Below are 22,406 nucleotides of genomic sequence, written 5' to 3'. Positions count from 1 at the left end.
AAATCATATTACTCCATTAAAAAGAGGGACTACATATCCAGTCACACCACCCGCAGGTGGATCCGTTTCCACCGGTTTAGTGCGTTAGCCAACCTGCTCCCCCGCCCCACTGGTTTCAAAGACGCTGGTTTGAAGCTAACGTACAGATCAACGGGAATGTCACCTAGACCCAACCGTGCAGATTTCAGTCTCTCTGTCACCACTGTGAATTCAGTTTCTCAGGGAACTTGTAAAAGTCCACCTTCCCTTTAAACATAGAAACCCTCTCTGTTAAAATGCGCACGACACTGAGTCTTCTCGAATAAAAAATAAAAATCTCTGTAATCCTTCATGATGCCACTGTGATTTCTAAAATTAACTTCACGCGGCTATGCCGTGGACTCGTCCCTACGCGGACCCGTGAGTGAGAATACTTTTTCCAGCAATCGAGGTGCCTGAGCCGCACCCCCACCCCATTCCCAGCCCCCACGTTCGCCCTCAGCTCTGAGCCTCCGGGTCTGAGTCAGCCATGGGAGGGAGAGGCCTCGGAGCCTCCTCATGCTGCTTTTCAAATTAGTGACTCACATCGTAGAACAATAACTAACATTTAAAAATGTTACGTATGTGCCAGACACTTTTTAACATTTACAAAAGTTACTTGTAAACATCGAAACCAACTAAATACCTAAGAAACGTTAAAATCACAAGGCTAACAGCTCAACGCCCGACTCCGGCCACTGCAGTCTGATCTGAGCGTGTTTCATTCCAGGTTGAAATGTGATTCCACTGTGAGTCATGGTCATTCATCTCCTAAGACTGTCGGGTCGCTTTTATTTCAAAGGTCTAAATGACCTACTTATGGAGCAGGCAGGTAAAGAACAACAGAGAGGTAAGAACTGCCTCGCTGAAGCATTTAAACAGGGTGAGAAGGGGCACCTGCCGAGGCACAAAGAAACCAGACGGGGGTTTGGGGGCTCTCGGCAAGCGTGCGTGGGACACTGCGTGTGGCACGCGTCCTTGGACGAGCCATCGGGCCTCTGAAGCTCCTTTTTCAAATAAAGGAAGTGGGGTGGAGATCCATAATGTCTAAGACCCCTTCCGGTGGTAAGTCACACAGTCCTTTGATTTAACGCCATCAATGCGGGATAGTGCTGGGCAACCGCGCCCGTTGGATCTGAGGGAGAGCTCAGGGAGGCTGTTTATTATGCACCTTTTATGGCGCTGGAACCCTGGCGGGAACAGCTGCCCTCCACGCAGTCACCGTGGCCTTCCGGTCATGAGTGCCACGGTGGGGCACGCCCTCCCTGCACTGACAGAATGAGAAAGAACGAGGCGGTGGATGGATGGCTCAGCGAAAGGCCGGGCTCAGAGCTGTTTGGGGACCGTGGCTCGGGAAAGCTGAGGCTGGCCGTGTCGCTGAGTTCTGACCTAGCTGCTGCCTGGCTGTGTGCAGATGGGAGCAGTGAGCCGGTCGCAAGTGACAGGTGGGGCGTGGGGAAGCCGGGGCCCACCCTCCAAGTCTCCTCAAGGGCTGCCCAGTCTAACGGCCAGAGACTGTGGCTGGCTGCCCAGCGAACTGTCATCTGCTGGCGTCGTTTTGATGGCCCCCAGCTGCAGGAAAGTCTTAATCATGGGTGCCCAGAAGTAGAGCTGAGACTCGCTGGGCCACTTAGGGAGTCACCCCGATGAGGTCACCACACCCAGATTAGAACGCTTTCCAGTTCTAAAACTGTGATGGGCCGAGCAGACGGCGCAGCCCGCTCCACGGGCCTTTCCTGCTGAAGTGGGGACAGCGGGCAGGGCGCCTCTATGTAAGGGACAGGCACGGGCTACAGAGAAGCGTGATTCGTGTGCACGTTTTGCCAGCTTGGCTGCGCTCTCATTTATATGCCACGAAATTCATCTGCATTAAGTGTACAGCTCAAGGATTTTTAGCAAACGCACAGAGCGGTGTGACCAGCCCACGACCTAATTTTAGACCATTTCCATCACCCGGAAGATATCTGTTTCATGCAGTCTGTTTGGTGTGGCCTGTTTTGCAGAATCCCTCTTGGAGGCACTCAGGCCCGCCGGCAAGTTACACTGTATCAAGAGTTTACTGGATTTTTTTTGCTACCTCCAAGGTCACCGTAGACAAGTAGCCAAATGTAACCCCTACTACTCCTTAACTTTGTAACATTTTTTATGTCTCATCCTTTATCCTCCCAAACACAGTGAAATGCTCCCCACCACCCATCTGGCCCTCAAGCCCCTGCCACCCACCTCGTCCCTGTGGTCCAGCCCTACCTCGACTTCCCACTGTCCCTCTTACTGCTTTTTTTTTTTTTGGTGGTAAAATATATATAATATGAAATTTAACATTTTATTCATTTTTGTGGCATTAAATACATTCACATTGTTATACAACTATCACCAACATTATCTCCGGAAACTTTTCATCCTCCCAAACTGAAACTCTGTCCCCACTAAACGCTCACGGGCCATTCCTCCCTGCCCTGGCACCCGGCCTCCCGCCCTCTGTCCCTACGATCTGACTGCTCGAGGGACGTCGCGTGAATGGAATCAAGTCGTAGTCACCTTTTTCCAACCGGCGCATTTCACTCAGCACGATGTCCTCCAGGTTCATCCACACTGTGGCATGTGGCAGGATTTCTGTTCTTTTTCAAGGCTCAGTAATGTTCTGCTGCGTGGATGAACCGCGTTTCATGGACACTGGGTTGTGGCCCCGTGGCTGCTGTCTGCGGCACCACCAGGAACACGAGCGCACACCTCTGTTCTGCATGGGCTCTTTCAGCTCGATGCCCGGAGGCGGGATCGCTGGACCACACGGTACGGCAGCCCCCTCACCTGCGAGGACGCGTTCTGAGACCCCCCCAGTGGGCGCTGGAAGCCTCGGAGAGTACCGGAGCCTGCGTGTGCCATGGCTTTCCCTGCACAGTCACACCCGTCACAAAATCGCTCTCTCAAGATATCTTACTGTACTGTACTCATTTTTTTTTCCACATAAAGGAAGGACTCGATGGCTTCTTTCTGGAGTGTCCAAGCTGCCAGCATCACTGCTCCTGTGTTTTGAGGCTTTAATCACTGAAAATCAGGGTGACTTGAACACAAGCTCTGTGACGCTGCAGAAGTTGATGTGCTCAGCGAGACGGCTAAGTGACAGCCGGGAGGAGACTGACTGTATGCCACGAGGGGACGCTGGACAGAGGGACAGTTCACGACCCCTGCGGGACGGGGCAGGATGGCCCGAGATTCCATCACACTCCTCAGAATGGCACGCCATTTACGACTGACGAACTGTTTATTCTGGAATTTTTCATTTAATATTTGCATACTGGGTTAACCGCCAGTAACAAACCACAGAGGATGAAATTGCAGGTGTGCGTGTGTGGGGTGGGGTGGGGGTGGGGACCACCGTCATCCTGCAGTGACATTTCTAAGGAATTCTTTTTTCTCTTGAACCTTTCCAATGGGGCAACCATCCCCACTACTCGCCGGACCAGCTCTCATCAAGGTCACCCCCAAAGCCCCGCCCTGACCTTCCCTGACCCAGGGGTGGGACCTGACACAGGCGAGCCCTGCCCTCCTTAGAGACTGTCCCCACTGGGGTTCCAGGACAGCAACTGGCTGCCTTTCTGGTCCGCGCCTTAACGACTTCTCGGAGCCGCCCGTTCCCTTGGTGACCTCACCTGGTCACCCACTCCCGATACGTTGGTGATTCCTGAGTTTGCACTCCACCCGGGTCTCGCTCTTAAATCCCAGACTCACACCCAGCTGCCTCGTTTGCTTCTCCCCTCAGCTGTCAAGTAGGAACTTCAGGGGTCACGTGTGCAAAACTCAGCTCCCGGCTCCCCCTTTTCCCAGTCTCCCCAGCTCAGAAAGTGGGTGCTCCATTGCTTTTTCCAGGGATGAGTTTATAATGGAAAGATCTGTTGTCATCACCGGCCCCCGATGACCACTCAAAGCGGGGCCACCCCTGAGGACCCCCGATGTGACCCAACGGGAAGCAGCCAGCAGCCCCATGAGGGAAAGGTGCTCCACAATCTGGAGAGGCCACTTGAGCTGTGCTGCCCAATGCACGGCGGCCACACATGGCTACTGAGCAGGCGAACTGCCGAACGGACGTGATGGAGAGAGTTTAGTGTGCGAAAAAGAACATAAGGTAGCTCACTGACGATTATGCTACGATCACATGTTGCATAATACTATTTAGGACATGCTGGGTTACATCAAATAGATATTTAAAATTAATGTCGCTGACTTCTTTTTACTTTTTTTAAAAATGTGGCCAACATAAAATTATACCTGCGGCTCATGTCACATTTCCATTGGACAGCACCGTCCTAGAGCTCACGTTCATTCACGTTCATTCACGTTCATTCAGGGACAACGAAGTAGCCCTCATATGTGTGTAGGTGTTCACTGCACTAGTCTCCCTAATTTGGGGCACGCTTGAAAACTTTTATATTAGAATTCACTTTTAAAAGCCTCCAGCTTCACCTTAGGGACAACGAATTGGCCGTCATCCATGCCCGAGGTGACCCGGTGCGTGTTTCTGAGAAGCATGTGGGGACAGAGCTGCCAAGAGAGGCAACTAGATTCCCCCCGAAACATGCTGATTCAGCTCCCAGAATGGTTTAGGTCAAACCTCAACACCCACTCTTCCAGTCGCCCGGGCAAGACCCCTGGGGTCACGTCTAGTGTCTTTTCTCTTGTCCCCCACGCAATCAGCCCGAAAACCCTGTGAGCTCCATGCATGGGGTGTCTGACCCTTTCTCGCCACCCCACACTCCACTCTGGTGCCGTGGCCCTCGCCCGTCCCCCTGAGTCACTGCACCTGCATGCAGCCTGGTCCCCTGCGTCCGCCCTCACCCCCTCCTGTCTGCTCCTCATGCAGGCAGCTGACGGCCACACACGCAGGACTCGGTGGGAGGGTGAGCCTGGGGCTCTGCAGACCCGCGCGGCCATACTGGGGGTCCCGCCCACGGCACCATGCAGAACCTCTCAAAACACTAGCCGGAGCCGGTCAGTCCTCCCTCGGAGGTGTCCGGCTGTCACCCGTGCCCCCCAGCAAGAGCTCAAGTCTCACAGTGGCCGAGACTGAGCCCTCAGCTGGGTTCACAGGCTCCCTGCTCAGGCCAGCGCTCGACCTGAGGCCTTTGCACCTCCTGTTCCTCTGCCTGGACATCGCCCTGTCAGAAGTTCTCTGACGCCCCGTCACAGTGGCGAACCCCCCCGCCCCCCGCTTTGGTCTGTAGCACTGCCCACCGCCTGCCGTGTCACAGAGCTGCCTGTTCACAAGCTTATCTGTGGAGCCCCAGAGGGCGGGGGCCGGTGCCCTGCTGTGTCCCCAGCACGAAGGACGTGGTCAGTGGAAAGCTGCCAGTGGGCAGACAGACACCGGAAAGTCAGGTTCGTGAGGCGAGAACCATGTCACTGGTGCCTGTAGGGACGAGTCGCAGATTTATTTGTTGAATCAGAGAAGAAATGAATAAATGAACGGACAGGTAAATGGACAAAAGAACCCAGGGCCCATGAGGACAGAGCGATGCTGACCCCGCGGCTGTTCGGAACCACGGAGGGAGCGAGGGGGTGATGACCCGGGGAATGAAACGAGAAACGAACATTGTCACGATCCTTCCTGGCCCGCTATTGACAGCGGCCTGAAAAACACCATTTTCTTTTTAGAAAGTAAAGTCCAAAAACACATTGAGATCGCCCTGCAGCTGACCTGTCATTGTACCTCACACGACCACGTTCTCAGCTGAGTGTAGCCGACGGAACAGCACCTACTCCGGGCCTGGGGAGAGGGATCTGCCAGTGTGTCCCAAAGTCCGGAGCGGGTCAGTCTGCGGCTGGGGCCACGACAACCGGACCAGCTCTGCCTCCTGCTCCTGCAAAGGCCGATGGGCCCCGGCAGCCCCGGACATGCCCGCGAGTCGGAGGCCGTGAGCCAAGGCCTCCCCTTGGCTGTCCGTCCATCACTCTGAGAATACCCTGGGGGCAGCGGAAGCAGATCTGCATCACATGCCCAGGGGAGAGAAAGAGAAAAAATCCTGGGAAGATGTGAGTCGGGAATTTGAGAAAATGAGGCCCGAGGTTATAAACGGCTCGACGTCAGTGCTTTCCTTCCTCCTCACGGAATCTGCTTTGGGGGACCCTCTCCAGGCCACGATGCTCCAGTCCCCCCAGCTCTGCTGCTCAGGCACGGGAGCTGGGGTGCGGGAGGTTTCTAGAGAAAAGGGTGTCCGTTGCTCATCGCCCGAAGACAAGAGGGGCGAGGGGAAGCTGAGGTTCCGTGACCCGCTCACGTGACGACCACCATAAGACGGGAAATCGAACCTTCGGTCTTCCGAACGGGAGGCGTCCGTCCCACCACAATCAACACGGGATAAGCGCCAGCCCTCTGATGAGCTGCCACATAACTGTGGAAAAGAACGATCCCCAAAATAGAAGAAGAGGAGCTCTGGGTGTCAGGACGGAGTCGGCAGCTGCCAGGAAGACGCGGTGGCAGCCGTGGCTATTTCTAGTCCCCGCATTCCTAAGACGCACGCACCCCGGTCGGCGGCCGCTCGCCTCGCCCGCCGCTGGCGGAGACGCACCGAGCCACTCACACGCGACCCGAACGTGGGAGCAAAGCGGGGTCACGTTAGACCCACACGCGGAAAGCGGAACAGCAGAAGATGAGTGGACGGAGACACGGCCTCGACCTCGGGTCATGGGACGCGGTCGCGACCTCGGGTCCCGACGCGGCTGCGGTCGGAGGCCGTGCTGGGCGCTCCGGGATGGCAGAGGGAAGCGTGGGTTCTGGTCCGAAACGCCGTCTCGCCAGGAGCCCGGCTTGTCCGGCGACAGCCCTGACGGCCGTGAAGACAACACGCGTCTCCATCTCGGCTACGACGGCCGGAGGCCGGGACCGGGAGAGCCCAGCGGACGCGAAGCAAGTCCAGCCGGGGGCCCTGCCACGGCGCACCCCGTCACGGCGCACCCCGGCGCTGCCTCCGGAACCAGGGCCACCGTGCCCTGCCCCCGTCGCCGGGCCTTGCCTCCTCCGCACTTTGCAGAGGCCCTCGCGTCGGCCAGCGGAGCCTGCCCGGCGCCCTCCCCGCCACGCGCCACGTCAGGGACCAGTGACCGAGGCGCCGGGGCCTCTGCCCGCTGCTGTGACGCCGCTGTCGGGCAGGGCGCCTCGGACCCGCGACGGCGTCTGCCGCGGGCAGGACGGCGGCTCTGCCGTTTCAGGCCTCCGAGATGTGGGGCGTTGGCCACACCCCGTGACCTCGCCTCTCCTGAGGATGACACGCTGGCTGCCAACGGCAACGCCGAAGAAAGAAGAATTCGGACGGAAAAGTGTCAAACGCAGGAGGGGAGCCCAACGCGGGGGCAGCCATAGCCGTGGGAACGGAACGCTCCGTCAGGCGCGTAAAGCACACCTGTGCGGTGCGTAAAGCACACCTGTGCGGTGCGTAAAGCACACCTGTGAGGCGTGAAGGACACGCCGGTTTTCTTCCCGTTCATCCCTGAGCCCGTCATTCGAACAACGATCCGCTATTCGGCCTCCCTCACCCCCTCCAGGAAACGGGTGAGCGGACTCGCCTTCCCGAGCACACCTCGGGGGGCACAGCCCCTCCTGGCTGCACCCGCAGGTGCCCTAGAGCTCGCCCCTTCCCATGGCTCAGGCGAAGTGCCAATGTCTGCGTCCACTGCAGAGAGCGGAACACCCAAAGGTGACAGTGGGGCCCAGAGGCCCAGCCGGCGCCCCACAGTGAGGAGGAACAGCAAAGGCCATGAGGCCGGGACAAGCAGAGGCCACAGCAGGTGCCACAGCATCCGCGAGGGCTCCCCAGTCCCTGCTCTCGTTTACCAAGTGACTCACTTTTGATACCCACAGGGAAAAAGAATGACCGTCCACCGACGAACTTGGGGGTGGCACAGATGTTTACAGTAACGGCGGTGATGGCTTTAATCGAGGGCCACACAGTCTTCAGTGTCCCCCCCTCCACGACATGGAGCAGACGTCCCTCCCTGGAAACGGGCCGGACTTGGAGACCCGCTTCCGGGGGACAGAGTGGGGAACGCGAGAACCGCGGCTTTACGGAGGAGGAAGCCGCAGACCCACCGCAGCCCAGTGGTCAAGGCCACATGGTTGGCGACACGTCCCGCTGTCACCCGGTGCCCCTGATGTGACGTGAGCGAGGGGCACTTCAGCTCTGAGAAGTCTTCCCCAAGTCCAGAGCCTCAGTCTGATCAGACGGACGCCGGCCTAGGAGCATCCTACAGAGCACACAGCTCATACTCCGCACAGGCGCCCAGGCCTCGGAGACCGGGGAAGACCGAGAAACCGTCACAGATTGGTGGTGATAAAGGCAACACGATGACAAAACGCAGCGTGGGATCCCAGAACGGATCCTAGAACAGAAAATGGGGAAACCGTATAAAGTCTGCAGTTTGGTTAACACCAGCAAAAGAATTGCTTAAAACAGGTCACATCTTAAAGACCCGTCTTGCTGAGCTTGGTGGCTTCGCAAGGCCCATCTCCAAGGCTCTATCGCGTTCATTCCTGCCCGCCCAGTCTCCGACCCGCCGCAGGCACACACGGCTTCGCAGGACCGCGGGCCGCACGCGAGGTGAAGGTCGGACAAAGACAGCTGTTTGCTGCACCTGGCAGGGTGTGTTAATGCACCCAGGGCCCTCCCGTCCGAACCCCGCGCCCCACCAGGCAGGCTGCACGGGGACCGCTCTGCACACGCGCCCGCGTCCCCTCTGCCCGGACGGCGGGCCACGGCCTGAGCAGAGCTTCGAGGCACACCAGCCGCCTCCCTCCGCTCAGCCAGCTGCCACGCACGGGGCTCTGATCACCCCCTCGCTGCCCAGTGAGGCCACGTCCCGTCGCTGGGGTCACGTGGAGTAGTGCGCACACGTCACAAAACACGTCAATGGAGAAACGCCAGGGAGAAAAGTCACAAAAACGAGGACTTGGAAACGAGGGAGCAACTGGAAGGGAGGACGGGGAGGGACCGAAAGCCCCTGCTTTACTCCTCCCTCCGGGCCCACCACGCGGAGCAGGACAAGGCGGCCCACCACGCGGGCCGAGTGACGTGGGGCCAGGGTGCACCCGGCCACGGCAGACCCTGCCAGCAGCAGGTTCCTGGTGACTCTCCACTTACACCCACGTGACCAACCACTGGAGGTCTTCGGAATCTTGATCTGTCTCAAAAGAATCTGAACTTTCATGTGTTCTGTGAAGTCAGACTAATTCTATCCACTTGTTTGTTTGCCCATCTGTCCACTAACTTGCCCGCCATCTGAGTGCCCGCTAGGTGCTGGGGGCTGGCCCTCGGGCTGGCTCCTCCATGAGCCTGAGGGTTATGACAATATTTATGCTCGTTACTGGAGCAAGCCATTCTCCCCTCGGGCATCTGGGCAGGAAACAGCCAAGCATCCTAATTGGGAACATTCAGGGACGTGCCAGACTTCGCTTCGATGACCAGATTCACTGATGGCATCAGTTTACTTAAGGTAGCTTCCCAACGTTGGTTTGAGCAGCTCGAGCTACTACTTCCGAGCTGTTATGCATTTCCCGATCTGAGGGACCAGGACCACCTCAGTGACAGCTGGCCTGGTTCCACGCTGTGACGACCAGTGGCCTTTGCAGGTTTGCTGTACAGTCAGCATATGCAAAATGCAAGAGAAGGCAGCGAGCCGGGGCTGCCATTCACCGCAGAGTCCAAGCAAAGGCTGGCAAGTCCAGGGCCTGCCTTGCACGGTACCGCAAATGTTTTTGCATTTGGGCCATGCGTGAACTCTGTGAGGCAGGCTGCTGGGTGTTTGTTGTCCCTTACGGTTCAGAGCGCCAAGACTGAGCGGGACTTGTCCCTGGGAACCCTCCTGCCCCCACCACCGCCCCACTTCCCCAGTCAAGCAGCCTGGAGCTGCATTTGGAGCTGGAGCCGAGGCTGGAGCTGGAGGCAGAAGCCGGGCCTCTGTCTTCTGATTGTGTTAACGCGGGCGGCAGGCAGGTGGCCGCCGCACACACGTGGTCTGTGGCAGCATGGTGGCCTGCTCTGTTTCAGAGGGCGTGTGAGGAGGCCCGGACGCTCCACTGAATGTCAGGGTCCCCCGCCCTGAGCACGGAGTGCACGGCCATGCCTCACCCCCTCCATCTACCGGTGGGAACGCCGAGGCTCAGAGAGGCTGAGGTGGCAAAGCCAATAGCGGTGACGCCGGGCCTCGGATCTTCAGACTCAGAGCCCGACTCCGGACCTCCGTGCTGTGCTCTCTCCGCGGCGTGCTGGAGACTTCCGTGAGGGTGCGCCACGCCCCACGTCCCGTGGGGACTGGGAGCGAAATTTGATTTCACGGGTTTCGTGGTTTTCCGCAATGACTATGCTACGAGCATTGACTGCGTCACGCCAAGAGGAACCTACGAGCGACCCGTGCCGGGCTGGCCTTGGTGGCAGAGATCAGTGTGACACGGGCACAGCTCGGCTGCTGGGTGTTGCTGGCCTCCTGCTGATGAGTCCCGATGAGGCTGTGGACACGGGGGCTGGTAGGGGCAGGACAGTTCTGTCTCCTGAGGCGTCACCGATGCCACCGCCCCGCGTGGCGCACGCGTGGACTCTGATGGAGGAAGCGTTTGGAAGGAGAACAGCACAGTCACGGGTTTTCACGTGAACAAGACGACGCCGGTCTCCGCCAAACTGCAGAGGGTTCCCGTCTGTGCTTCCGCCTGCGTCCATTCGACAGGCGGCTCTCCAGAGACTCCTGGGTGCCAGGTTGGGGCTCCCGCAGCCTGAGGGCTGGCACAGCCCCACACTGCACGCAGGGTGCAGAGAGCCGCGGAAAGCAAATCGTAACCCAGTGATGAGTGTGACAGGTGAGCCAGGGACACTCGAGAAGGCTGCACACCTCAGGCCAGGGTGGGGCGCAGGCAGGCGGCGAAGCTTCCTAGAGGAAGTGACCCCCAGGAGGACAGAGAGCTGGCCAGGCGAGGTCGGGGGACGTGAGCGCCCGCTGGGGAGGCCTGACCTCAGCGGCCGTCCCGCGGCATCTCCTGAGTCCCCCATCACGGTCGTCCTCACTCCACAGACGAGGAGCTGAAGCGTGCAGACGACACGAACCCCACGTCCCGACCCGGCTAGTGGCGGGGCTGGGCCCGCTCCGACGACCCCCGAAGGAACGAACCGTCCGCGTGAACACGGTGAGGGCCTGGGGCAGGACGCCCAACGGCCACCGGAGACGATGCCCGCGAGTCCTCTCGAGGACCGGGGGTCCTTATTAGACATAAAAGGGGGAAAAGCTGCATATAGAACTGTGCGGACAGAATTAATTATAACTACACGACATGCGACGCTGATTACATGTCACATTTTACCTGCCACACTCTCCCGTATCAAGTCGTATTTAAAATCAAGCAACCGAGGGCACAGAATACCGCCTGCTACACCGCCAGGCCCTCGCCTGCTACCCGTCCCTGCCCCGTTCTATGAAGTGAGAGGTGTTTAGGAAAGAAAAACTACTTTAAAATTGTGACACTTTTCACAAAAAAAACCCCAAAAATCCAGGTAAAAAAGGTGCAGAGAACCGAGAGGGATCCTAAAGCCGAGTGTTCGCTGGTCAGGGGTGGGTGAGCTTTCCTTCGCCACCTGCCACAAAGATGAGCCGCCATCTCTACCCCCGAGGGGACTGTGACACCAGAACATTAATGAGCAAACTGTCCTCCCAAGGGCGGGGGAACGGAGGCCCCGGGAGGCCGTGTGCCCTGGGGACACGGTTGGTTTTCAGGTTCTCAAGCTGGGGACAGGAAGGATGCATGCCACCTTCTACAGAGCGAGGCCCGGCGGTGGCCGAAAGCCTGGGCTACTGTGGGTCCTACGCAGGACCGAGGGCTGGTGGGCCGTTTCAGGACGTTCGGCTGTGAGCGGAGAAAGCGGTGTGCCTTGCGGGAGACATGGGGACACTTCTAATCCCGCGGGAATGCCCGGTCACTGGTCCTTCTGCTGCCTAACACGCAGCCCCCTGCTGATGGGGCCCCCGGTCCCACTGCTGAGGCCAAGGTGGGCGTCTTCCCTGTCCCTCTGCCCACAGCACACCTGGGCTTTCCAGTGAGCAGGTGACACCGGCAGGTGCGCCCAGGTCCCGCCGGCCACAGTGGCCCTCTGGCTCTTAGCGAACGATGGGCTCCCTGCCCTTTGGGGTCTTCAGGGGTCAGAAGCACCAGTCCAGGCTCAGCCACTTCCTGGCCCGAAGCTTCTCCCAGGCTGCTCCCCTCTCCTGGCCAGTGGGCGGCTAAAGAAATGCCACTCCTGGGGTTACGGGTGATGGTGGGGTACAGGTGGATGGCGGGGTGCAGGCGGAAGTCCCTAGCACGGTAACCAAGCAGCGCCCGGCAGCGCTGTCCCCAACCAGAGTCCTGCCGACACCTGGTGTGAAGGCAGCAGGGCCAGGCAGAGCCCGCGGGCAGTGTGGGGACCTGACCCCCGCCGGCTCAAAACACTGACTTCACGGCCACTCGGCCCACGGGCAGAGGTGGCTCTCAGCAGCTCTCGTGGCAGCGGCCACACGAATGCCACCTGCCAGCCTGCCATTCCTGGAGCACACCCGCGCCATCCGGCCTGGGCCTTATCCTGGAGAGACAGACAAGTGTGTCACATCGCGCCCGCCCGGCCCAGTCAGGCCTCACACTCGCCGCTGGCCTCAAACACACTCAAGATCACGGGGCAAAGGGTCTCTCTCCCGGGCAGAAAGGAGCCACCTGGCCCCATAGGATGCCACCCAAACACCACCTCTCACCAGCCTCACCTTCGTGCCGACCAGCCTTCCATAGAGCCCACGGGACGTTACTGTGGTGCCCGCCATCCGAGGTCCCCACCATCACCCCTGTGACCTCCACCACGGACTCCCGCACGCTCTGGAACGCAGCAAAGCCTAAGCCAACTTGCAGCCGACGCCCCAACTTCCCGGGTCTGCACGGCTGCTCCACAATCTGCCCGCGCTGGCTTTCCGGGGCACACGGGCCCCTCCCTCTCAGTTCCAGAAGGTTTAAGAGGGACGACTCCAAGGAGAACGGGCTTTGGTCAGCCTGTGCCTTTCGTCCCCCTGGAGAACAGCCTTATCCAAGGACAGGAGCTGACAGCAAGGGCCCAGGTTTCTGTGGCTGAGGCCGGCGTTCCAAGCTCGAGGCTCAAACCCGGCAGAGTGGTGGGGACATGTGGGTCATTCTACCCCTGGGGGTCTCTGTTGGTATCTGGAGACGTTCTGGTTGTCACTCCTGGGTGGACGCCAGAGGTGCTGTAAATACCCTACCACGTACTAGACAGTCCGCCACGCCAGAGACTTATCTGGCCTGAACGTCCAAGTGCCAGGGCAGAGAGAAACCGTGACACAGAAGGAGAGGAGAGCCGGAAGGCCGTGTGGCCACCACTTCGTCACCAAGCCACCGTGTGGCCATTTCCCTCTGGACCAGGCTCCTGACACGGGTTAAACCAGGCAGGTAACTTAGTATTTTCTGAGAGGGCGGATAAGCCCAAAGGTAAACAGGGCGAGGCCTGGAGAAGCTCCTGGCTGGCCGCCATCGCCAGGAGGTCGACCCGAGGCACCAGGCTTGGCTTCCGACGATGAAGCCTCCCGAAAAACCTGATGGCATCTTACTGGTGACTCTTACACGCCAGACCCAGAAGCCAAATGCTGCTGAGAGAGGGGGTTCCTTTCTGCCTCAGCGGTCGGCTCTGCACCTGCTCCAAAGGATGAGAAACCTGGCCACAGGTTCTGACGCCAGAGACACACACGCGTTTAATCGAAGCAGCCGTGAGCGCCTTCGCTCTGAGTTCTCTGAATCAGAACAAGGGCCGTCTGTGTCCGCCTCACGCACAGGAGTTGATGGCCTGTCCCCCAGACCACTGTCTCTTCTGCCCCCTCGCCCCTCACCTCTCGTCTCATGAGGGAGGGCTTCACCCCTGCCCCCGGGCACACCCTGAGCAGTCGAGCTGCACTGCTGTCGCCTCGAGGTGGACACGGCCACCAGAGGCAGAGGGCCACCACCGTTCAGTGGGCACCCAGCCCGCCTGCACTCCCTGGGCACGACTCACGAGAGGACGCCCCGGAATGTTATTTCTGCCTCACGGGCAAAGGGGCGGTGACTGCCGTGTCTACGGCCACACGGCTTAAAAAGGCTGACCGAGTTCTTTCCCAGGCTGGTCACTTCTGGCCTGCCACCGCGTCACCACTTCACTCCTATGCCTGATCGCGAGTGACATGCGGCCACGTGGGGCTCTAATGATTTTGCATTAGGGAACATGTCTCCGTTACAACAAATGTCAACGAAGAATTAATCACTGCCCTGAAGCTGTGCTGTCCAATACGTGGCTACGAGCCACAGGAAGCTACTTAAATGTAAATGAGTAAAAATTATATAAAATCTAAAATGCAGTTCCTCTACTGTACTAGCCGCATTTCAGGTGCTCAACAGCCACCCAGGGCTAGTGGCCACCACAGCACACAGCGCGGAGGTGCAGCGCCCCTGCCACAGGAAGTCCCACCGCTGACGCCGCCCCAGACGACGTCACAGCGTATCTGGGGCAACACAGCAGTGTCTTAGGGCATCCAGGAGAGCGTCCTGTTAGCTGCTCAGTCAGCATGGAAACCCCATCTCTGGCTGTCGACCTGGAAAACTCCACATCTTCCCCTATGCCCGAGGGATGCGTAAAAGAAGGCAAAAAAGTAAAAATAAGAGAAAGCAAGGATAAGGGTGGAAAAAACGGACAAACGTGGGGCGGAGGTTAAACGCGCGACGAACAGCGTTAGCTCTCCTGGTTTCTTCACGTGCACACACTGTCGTGACCAGTGCGTGATCTTTCATTCACTCCCCAAGCCAAGGAGCGGTGGAAACACTGTGACCTGACCCTCCCGTGGCGCCACGTCCTGGCTCTGACGAAGCTGCTGATCCGAGAGATGCCCACTGCCAAGACCATATCACATTCTGCCTACCTAACCTCTCCGGGCATTTCATATTTGTTTTATGGAAAGGCTATCTCAGTTCTGACATATTAGTTCTTTAAACCAGTAAAAGAATTGTCCTTGATGCCCGAAGCTATGAAAATCTTATTTTTTTAACTCTCTCTGTTCGCTCAGCTGATTGGACATCCTTTCCCGCTCTCGGTAAAAGAATATCGTGATGATCAGTTCTCTTGTTTGGGCATTCTGGACATTAGAGATTAGTTATTCTTAATTCATAAGTCTCAGGTTAATTTTTAACTTTCTTCTCAGTCTGTACCACCCCTCCCTTAATCAAAAGCAAAACTTGTGATAGGTACCAAATTTGAGAAGTTCGGCTTGTTAGCATTAAGCAGCATTTCCTTCCAACACTGACACTGTGGTCAAGGGCACCGGCCTGGAAGACGGGAGATGTGGGTTCGGATCCAGGCCAGGTGCCTGTGCCCCAAGGGACGACTTAACGTCTGGTGTTGGCCACCCAAACGCACCTCCAGTGGTGCCCTGGTCATATCTCTTGGCATCTCCCCTCCTGGCCTTTGCTCAAATCGTTTTCATAGTTTTTTAGGGCCTCATTCTCATATCTGAATGGACAGACAAGGATCACCGCACGTCTGGGAAAGGCTCCCAGATGAAAGCCGGAGATTCAAACAAGGGACGAAAAGAAACAGACCATAAAGCAGCAGGGGAAAAAAAGAATCCCCTGAGAATGACAAGAAGAGACGCTGCGTTAGGGAATCGAGAAAGGGCGCTACTGAAAAGGAACGAAGCACAAACAACGGCAAAACGCCCTCTGAGAGATTCAATACGGAACGGACGAGTTTCGTAGAAGCGGCGGGTGGCGTTACGCAGCCTCCCGCTGAGTATCGACAAAAGGCAAAAAGTTATACAATGAGAACGGAAAGGGGGTGATCCCCGACGACAGGAGCCCCTCCGAAAGAGAACAGAGAAAATGATGGGGAGGGGGAAATCCGGAAAATTTCCCAGAAATTTTGGATCTATGTTTCCCAATGGAAAGAACCCAAAAAACCCTCAAAAAATGGCAATAAATAAATAATTAAATAAATAAAAGAAAATCAGAACCCTGAGGATCAAGAGAAGACCCTAAAAGCTTCGGCAGAGTCAAAGTAGATATCATACAAGATGCTGAAGGTATACAAGGCATCGAAAATTCTCAAAGCAATTCTGAAAGCTGGAACGAAATGGAAAAAACATCCCTTCAAGTTGTGGTGGAAAACAGTTCTTAATTTCGCTTTTCTGATATTAGCATAGTTTTTGAATAGGTGGTACTGTCACATGGCTCCAGTACCCGGAGTATGAAAAGTTACGCGTGAGGACGCGGCTCACGCCCACCCTCCTGCGGCAGTGCTCGGCCAGTGAGGACCCGGATGCCGCAGATCAGAGCCTTCCGCGCGTGGGACGGCTCGCTCTTTTCAGTTTCTGCCCATCGCCTTTTTCAGTTAACAGTACGTGCCGGAGGTCGTCTCAAAGAATACATGAGAATCTTTGCCATTCTTTGACAATCTATTTTTAACCTAGAACTCTACACTCAGACAAACGATCCATCGAGCACGAGTAGAACGAAGACGTCTTCAGAAATGCAAACACGCAGAAAAGGCATGCTCCCTCGGAAGGCTACTCAAGGGTGTGTTCCAGCCAAACGAGATAGTCATCCAAGAAAGGAGACAGTAGAGAAGCCAGCAAATAGGGATTTGACGACAGTGACGGAAAAGTGTCCGAAGGAATTCTCAGGATGGCGGCAGAAGGACCCATAGCCCCCAGAGCGGATGGGGCCTAGCGGACAGAGGCCTGCGGGGGGTACAGGTGCATGAGGGGATGACGTGGAGTGGATGGATGATCTGATTCATTTCATCACGTAGAAAGTAGCTTTGTGAGGGGTTCCAAGGAAAAGTGTGCAGAGAATTAGATGTGATACATATGGAGACCAGAGGGCGATCGGGAGAATGGGAATAATTAGCTGCAGGAAAAGCAGAAAGCTGCGTAAGGAAACACACGTGGGCCTGCGCCCGCCGGCTCTGCGGTCAGCTCTGTGGTGTCTGGCACTGGCACCGCCACCGCTGCGTGTCCCCCGTCCTCCCGAGGTCTCCTCTGGAAGTGAAGTAGCTCGCTTACCCTCGAAAGCGCCCGTGTGAGCGTGCCCTCAAGGCTTCCCCGTCTGATGTCTGGGGGAGCTGGGGCACAAAGCCTTAGGAAACTTGCTCGAGGTCCTGGAGTAAGTGGCAGGGTCAGGATTAGGGCCTGGGAAATCTGCCTGTAGCATCCACACTCTTTTCCAGTCTCTCGTTCTGCTGCTGATTATTTACTGAACCTGAAATTACAAACTATGGTGTGAAGACGAGGAGGAAGAAAAATGGGGAGACGGCCTGGGCTGGACCCACAAATGCCAAGTCCTTGTCTTCCAAACCAGGAAGCCGGCAGATAGTACCTAAAATGGAAAAATCAATAAGAAGCACACGCGCATATTCTTTATAAACACGGCGATAACCGCAGACTGGTTGGTTTTGTAAGGCCGTTAAGGACGTGGCTTTGCCCGAGGGACATGAGAAGCCGCTGGAGAGTTCTCATCAGCGAGGTGACATAGGATCTGACATACTTTAAAAGGATCGCCCAGCTGCTCTGTGGAGGACGGCCTGAGAATATGGGACAAGGGTAAAAAACATGTTACTTTAATTAAATAAAAGTCAGTTTTTAAAAGACGAGAGAATGAAAAAAAGATGAGAGACACAGTAAGGCAGAGGAGAGCATGGAACTGTCCCGTGAAGAGCTACGCACGACGGCTCAGAGGTCAGTCGGGGACAGCAGTCCCAGAGAGGAGAAGCAGGTCAGCTTGACCGCAGGGAAATGCCTGGAACCGGGCCTTGGAGGGAGCCCCAAAAAACTGATCCCGGAAGCAGCCTGGATGACGAACTGGAACCTCTCAGTTACTAGGTGACCTCAGGTAAGTCGCTTAGCGTCTCTGAGCCTGTTTCTCCAAGCAAAACGCATACACTCGAAACTCTTCTGATGGGGCTTAATCGTGAGAGGGAAGCTTCTGGGAGCATGTGGCACACTCTCAGCCTTAAAAGCCACCTCGGTTCCCATCTCCTCCCTTTCCAATCCCGGGTGACAGGCTCCTGGGTGACAGGCTCAGCTCGAATCCAGGTCTCCTGATTTCCATCCTGCGTGCAACCTCTCCACGTCCCCCACATTCGAATCACAGTCCTGACCACAAAAACAGTGAATCACTAAAGGTCCACCCCAAAAGGGCGAGGGGGACAGCTGGCTCTCTGGTAGGAGCAGCTGCGGGTGGGGCCCTAGCCGTCGGCGCTCAGCCAGACCGTCCACAGCTGGGTCCCTTATCCCATCTCCAACCACGGCCATCTTGCCGAAAACCATGGAAACAGTCCAAGGTCACAGGCGCAGTGTTTGTAATCTCCCCAGACGGCCCGGAGGGCGATGAAAGTCTGCCTGCAGGGCTTGTCCTGTCACGTTTCTAAGGCTCGCTGAGGACACGCCAAGATGCGTGTGTCTGAAGGAGACCAGCGAGGGGAGGGCCAGAGATCCCCACACCCCTGGTGCCGTGCCAGGAGTGGGGTGGGACAGCGTCTCCCCGTCTCCCCGTGAGCACTCAGCCTGCCTGGTGCCGGCTGTTCACGCCCTCACCTCTTCCCACTCCCTAGAGGAGGGGGCGTGGCCCTGCGCCCGTCACAAACCACTGGCCTCGCTGGACGACACCAGCCGGCCAGCCTCACAAAAGCAAATTCACTGGGAGAAAAGGGCTTGAAGGTGACAGTTCGAGCAAAGTGCAACAGGCTCCAGCAACGAGAGCAGGTTCCGGTGGATGCTGGCCCTGTGTCACCTCGCCTGAGGGCAGGGGATGGCGCCAGACCAGGAGCGTCTGTCCCCAGCTGGGCTCACTCCTGGACTGCATGGTCCCGGAGGAGCTGGACCTACTGAGGACCAGGGGAAGGCGGAGCGGACGTCCCAAGCTGGACCAGACTCTGGGCCCTTCTGGAAAAGAGCTTGTGCGCCCAGCCCCCAGTGTGGCCCTGGAATGGTCTTGAGACTTGAGGAAAAACAGAGACAAGTCCCTCAGGACAGGCTGATCTCTGAGGGCTATTTGGGAAGGACAGGGGCCAGGGGACAGAAAAATGAAAGGGAGCTTAGGTTAGAATGTCCTATGCTTGTGGGACCGCCCAGATGAGGCATGGAGGTCGTGCTGAGTTCGGGTCCCCAGAAGCAGAGCCTGAGGCAGGGGTTTGGGTGGAGTGACCTGTGGGGGTGGGACCAGCAGAAGGGGACCAAGGGGAGCAGCAGGGCCAGAATCCAAGGAGGTGGCTCCGCTGGGGTCACCTGCAGCCAACCCGTGGAAGGGAGCGGGGAGCGTGAACCGCACCACAGAGCTCGCTCTGCCTGGAGGCAGGAGAGGGGACTTTCCGAGTCCTCTCAATCCCAGTGGTCAGAGCCGCCACTGCCCCGGGGGGTGGGGATGGGGTGTCAAGGGACTCCTGTGTGGCCATGGGCACTTCTCTAGCGACGGGGGCGCTGTGAACCCCAAAGAGCCAGCACTCACAGGCCAGGACATCAATGTCTGCCAGCAGGGCATCTAGGCACCACCTGCGCCCCTGTGGGGACCATGTGCCCAGGGGACGTTGTCCCAGTGGGACCACCTTGGAGTGGAAGCTGTGGGAACAGTCACACGAGAGGACACATGTGGGTGAGGAAGGGGCTGGGACCCCCGATCCTGGGGCCACAGAGGGGACGGGAGGCTCATCACAGTGGCTAAGGAGCAGCGAGGCGGCTGCCACATCATCACCGTCCTGTCTTGGGAAAGGCGGTCCCCATTTGGGAGGGACACTGACTCGCCCTGGGTGCGGGGCGAGCAGGGTCATCTTACTCAGTGGCAGACGCTGAGAGAGAGGCTGGGTGAGCGCAGCGCTGGACGCGGTGGCGAGGACGCCCCGCCGCCCTCGGCCGCCTCTGCCGCGCGTGGGAAACTCGGCTCCCGCCTGCAGCGCCACCGGCCGCTCCGAGTGCTTCCGGAAGCTTCGTCCCGACCGCGGCGTCTGGCCGCGTCCCACCTCAGACACGCAGTGAGCAGGGAGCGCCACGCGCGCGCGCACACGCCGCGTTGTCCACATGCGGCTCCGCGGACCGCCCGCCCGCGCTACACCGCCGGCCACGCACCTGCATCGGCCATGTCACCGCCCCCAGGGAGCCCGCCCTGCGGGGCGCGACCAGCTCCCCGACCCCGCCGGCCTTGCGCACCCCGCTCCCCTCCTGCCCACCCGGGCTCCAGGGGCGCCGGGCCCGGCCTCCCTGCCCGGTGACCTGCTCGCCTGGGGTTCTCCCCCCAGCGCTGATGCGCACCCCTGGACGCCCGCGCTGCGCCCGCACCACCCGACTGCAGCGCTCTCCTTTCGTTCAGGCCCCTGCAGCCCCCCAGGTGCTTCAGGGAGGTGGACTCCCCCAGCTCCAGGGTGAGCCTGGCTGGTCACAGTTGCCCCCTCCCCCACCAGCGGGGCCGATGTGGGCTCCCTAGTAGACTGTCCCGGTCACAGGGCTCGGCTCAGGAGTGGCCCTTCCAGCTCTCGGGAGAGTGATGAAGGGCAGCCCGGGAAGGCAGCAGCCATTCTGCCAGAGCAAGTCACCCTGAGGCCGAGGCCACCTGCAGAGCCAGGTGCAGAGTGCCTCGGACAAGGGGCCAGCACCGCGGGTGGGGCTGGTGGGGAGTCTGCACCACGGCCACTGTTCCCCCTGTGTAAGCCGGTCTGGGTCAGGGTCTTGTCACTTCAACAGTCACTTGGAATGCCACTTCCTCCAGGATGCCACCCCTGCCCGCCAGTCCTGGACCCATCATCGAGCTGTCACCTCCACCTCCAAACTTCTGGATCACACTGTCCAGCCCGTTACCTACAGATAAGCCCCGTCCCGACCCAACCCCTCAGGCCACCCCGACCCCGTCTCCCTGGAGTGGGGGTTCGGGGAGACGGTGGGCACCTCCTGAATCAACAAGCAACATAAGAAAGCACCGAACCTAAGGCAGCTCTGTTCATTTTTATAAGAACCCACAAAACTCAGTGGTGAACATTTGCCATTTGAACAGTGATTCTAGTTTTCAAAGTTGGGAAATATAAAAACCCGATTCTGGTGAGACATAAAACATCACACCTGCTCCCCCAACACCGCAGGTATACGCCGCTCAGCCTACCGGCTGGTTTACTGTGGAGACGTGCGTGTGGGTGGTTCTCGAGTCACCCCGGGCCCCATGATGCTCTCTCTTGAACCCTGACAGCCAAGGGGGTTTTGCTTTCCCCATTTAGAAACGTCGACCCAGAGGCTGCGTGGGTGGAGCACCTTGCTCCCCTGGGATGACATAGCTGTGAGGAGCTGTGTCATTTCAAAGCCCAAGCCTGATGCCGCGTCAGAATTCGTCACCTCCGACTGCGTCTCCCCGGTGGGGGGCAGGACCGCGGTTCCTGGTCACCCAGGCTGCCAGCCCAGGGAGCATCCTCTAGCCTTTCCTTCTGATCTATTTTCATAAAAACCAGCAGATGAGAGGTAGACCTTGGGAACTCTCGTTCTCGTTCCTTTGTCCCCAAACCCCTGACGTAAAGACGAGGCCCACGGGTTGGCGGTCACCTCTGGCTTCCCGGTGGTCTTATGGTCGAGCACACACACAAGTGCCTGTCCTCTAAGGGGGGGAGTGCACTCCAGCTGCTGCACTGAGCGAACGTCTATATTTAGCCCGCGCACTGTAAGAGCCTCGCTTTTTTTTTTTTAACGAATGTAACAGACACCGAGCAGCACCCGCGTCGTGCCTGCGTCTGTGCCGAGCTCCGGGGATACAGAAGTAAGGCACTGCCTGCTGGGTGTCACCACCTGCAAGGGGACAGACACATGAACCCACCTGAGGCCAGGTGACCACCGCAGCAGGTGGAGAGGGCAAGAGCCGAGGAAGGGGAGGAGGCAGGGAGGCTGTGCCCGGGTGGCCCGGGCTCTCGCCCAGGACGCAGATCCTCCCAGGGCTGTAAGGGATGAATAGGAGTTTGCCTGGGAAGCTCTCTTCCTTCTTATACAGAGCAGGACAGTCTTTGTTCATTCAATGTTCAACAAATCCTGGTGACAGCCATGTCAATTCGGTATTTAAAAGCAGCTAAGAGCTGGTTGCAGAGGAGACTCAATAGACAGCTGACAGAGGCAACCACAGCCTCACCTCCTGGAGCACAGTGACCTGCGGACCAGTCTCCCGCACACTCCAGGCTGGAAGAGGGTGCGGAGGTGGGTCCTGCCACGCATCTGCTCCTGCGTCCCTTACAGTTAGCGCGCGCGCACAGTTCCCAATTTAAAAGGCACCGAAGGGTGTACCCCGAAAGCGCAGGCTCCCTTTGTCCACCCCAGGCCCGAGGAATGGCTCCCCTTCCCCGCCCCGGGGAGCT

General features: G+C 58.1%; 1 protein-coding gene across 1 annotated transcript; it reads right to left on the bottom strand.

The window, feature by feature from the left end:
- Positions 1–8,394: 8,394 nt before the first annotated feature.
- Positions 8,395–12,778, bottom strand: LOC120600951 (uncharacterized). Its single transcript, XM_039860534.1, has 2 exons — positions 10,619–12,778; positions 8,395–8,964 (listed from the first exon to the last, which is right to left on the bottom strand). Exons 1-2 carry the CDS (start codon positions 11,262–11,264, stop codon positions 8,654–8,656), a joined length of 957 nt encoding a protein of 318 aa, XP_039716468.1. The 5' UTR covers positions 11,265–12,778; the 3' UTR covers positions 8,395–8,653.
- Positions 12,779–22,406: the final 9,628 nt, after the last annotated feature.

Source organism: Pteropus medius, unplaced genomic scaffold, assembly GCF_902729225.1.
Source record: "Pteropus medius unplaced genomic scaffold, Ma_sr-lr_union100, whole genome shotgun sequence".
In the NCBI taxonomy this organism is placed as follows: domain Eukaryota; kingdom Metazoa; phylum Chordata; class Mammalia; order Chiroptera; family Pteropodidae; genus Pteropus; species Pteropus medius.
This window is presented reverse-complemented; position numbering and strand designations above follow the sequence as displayed.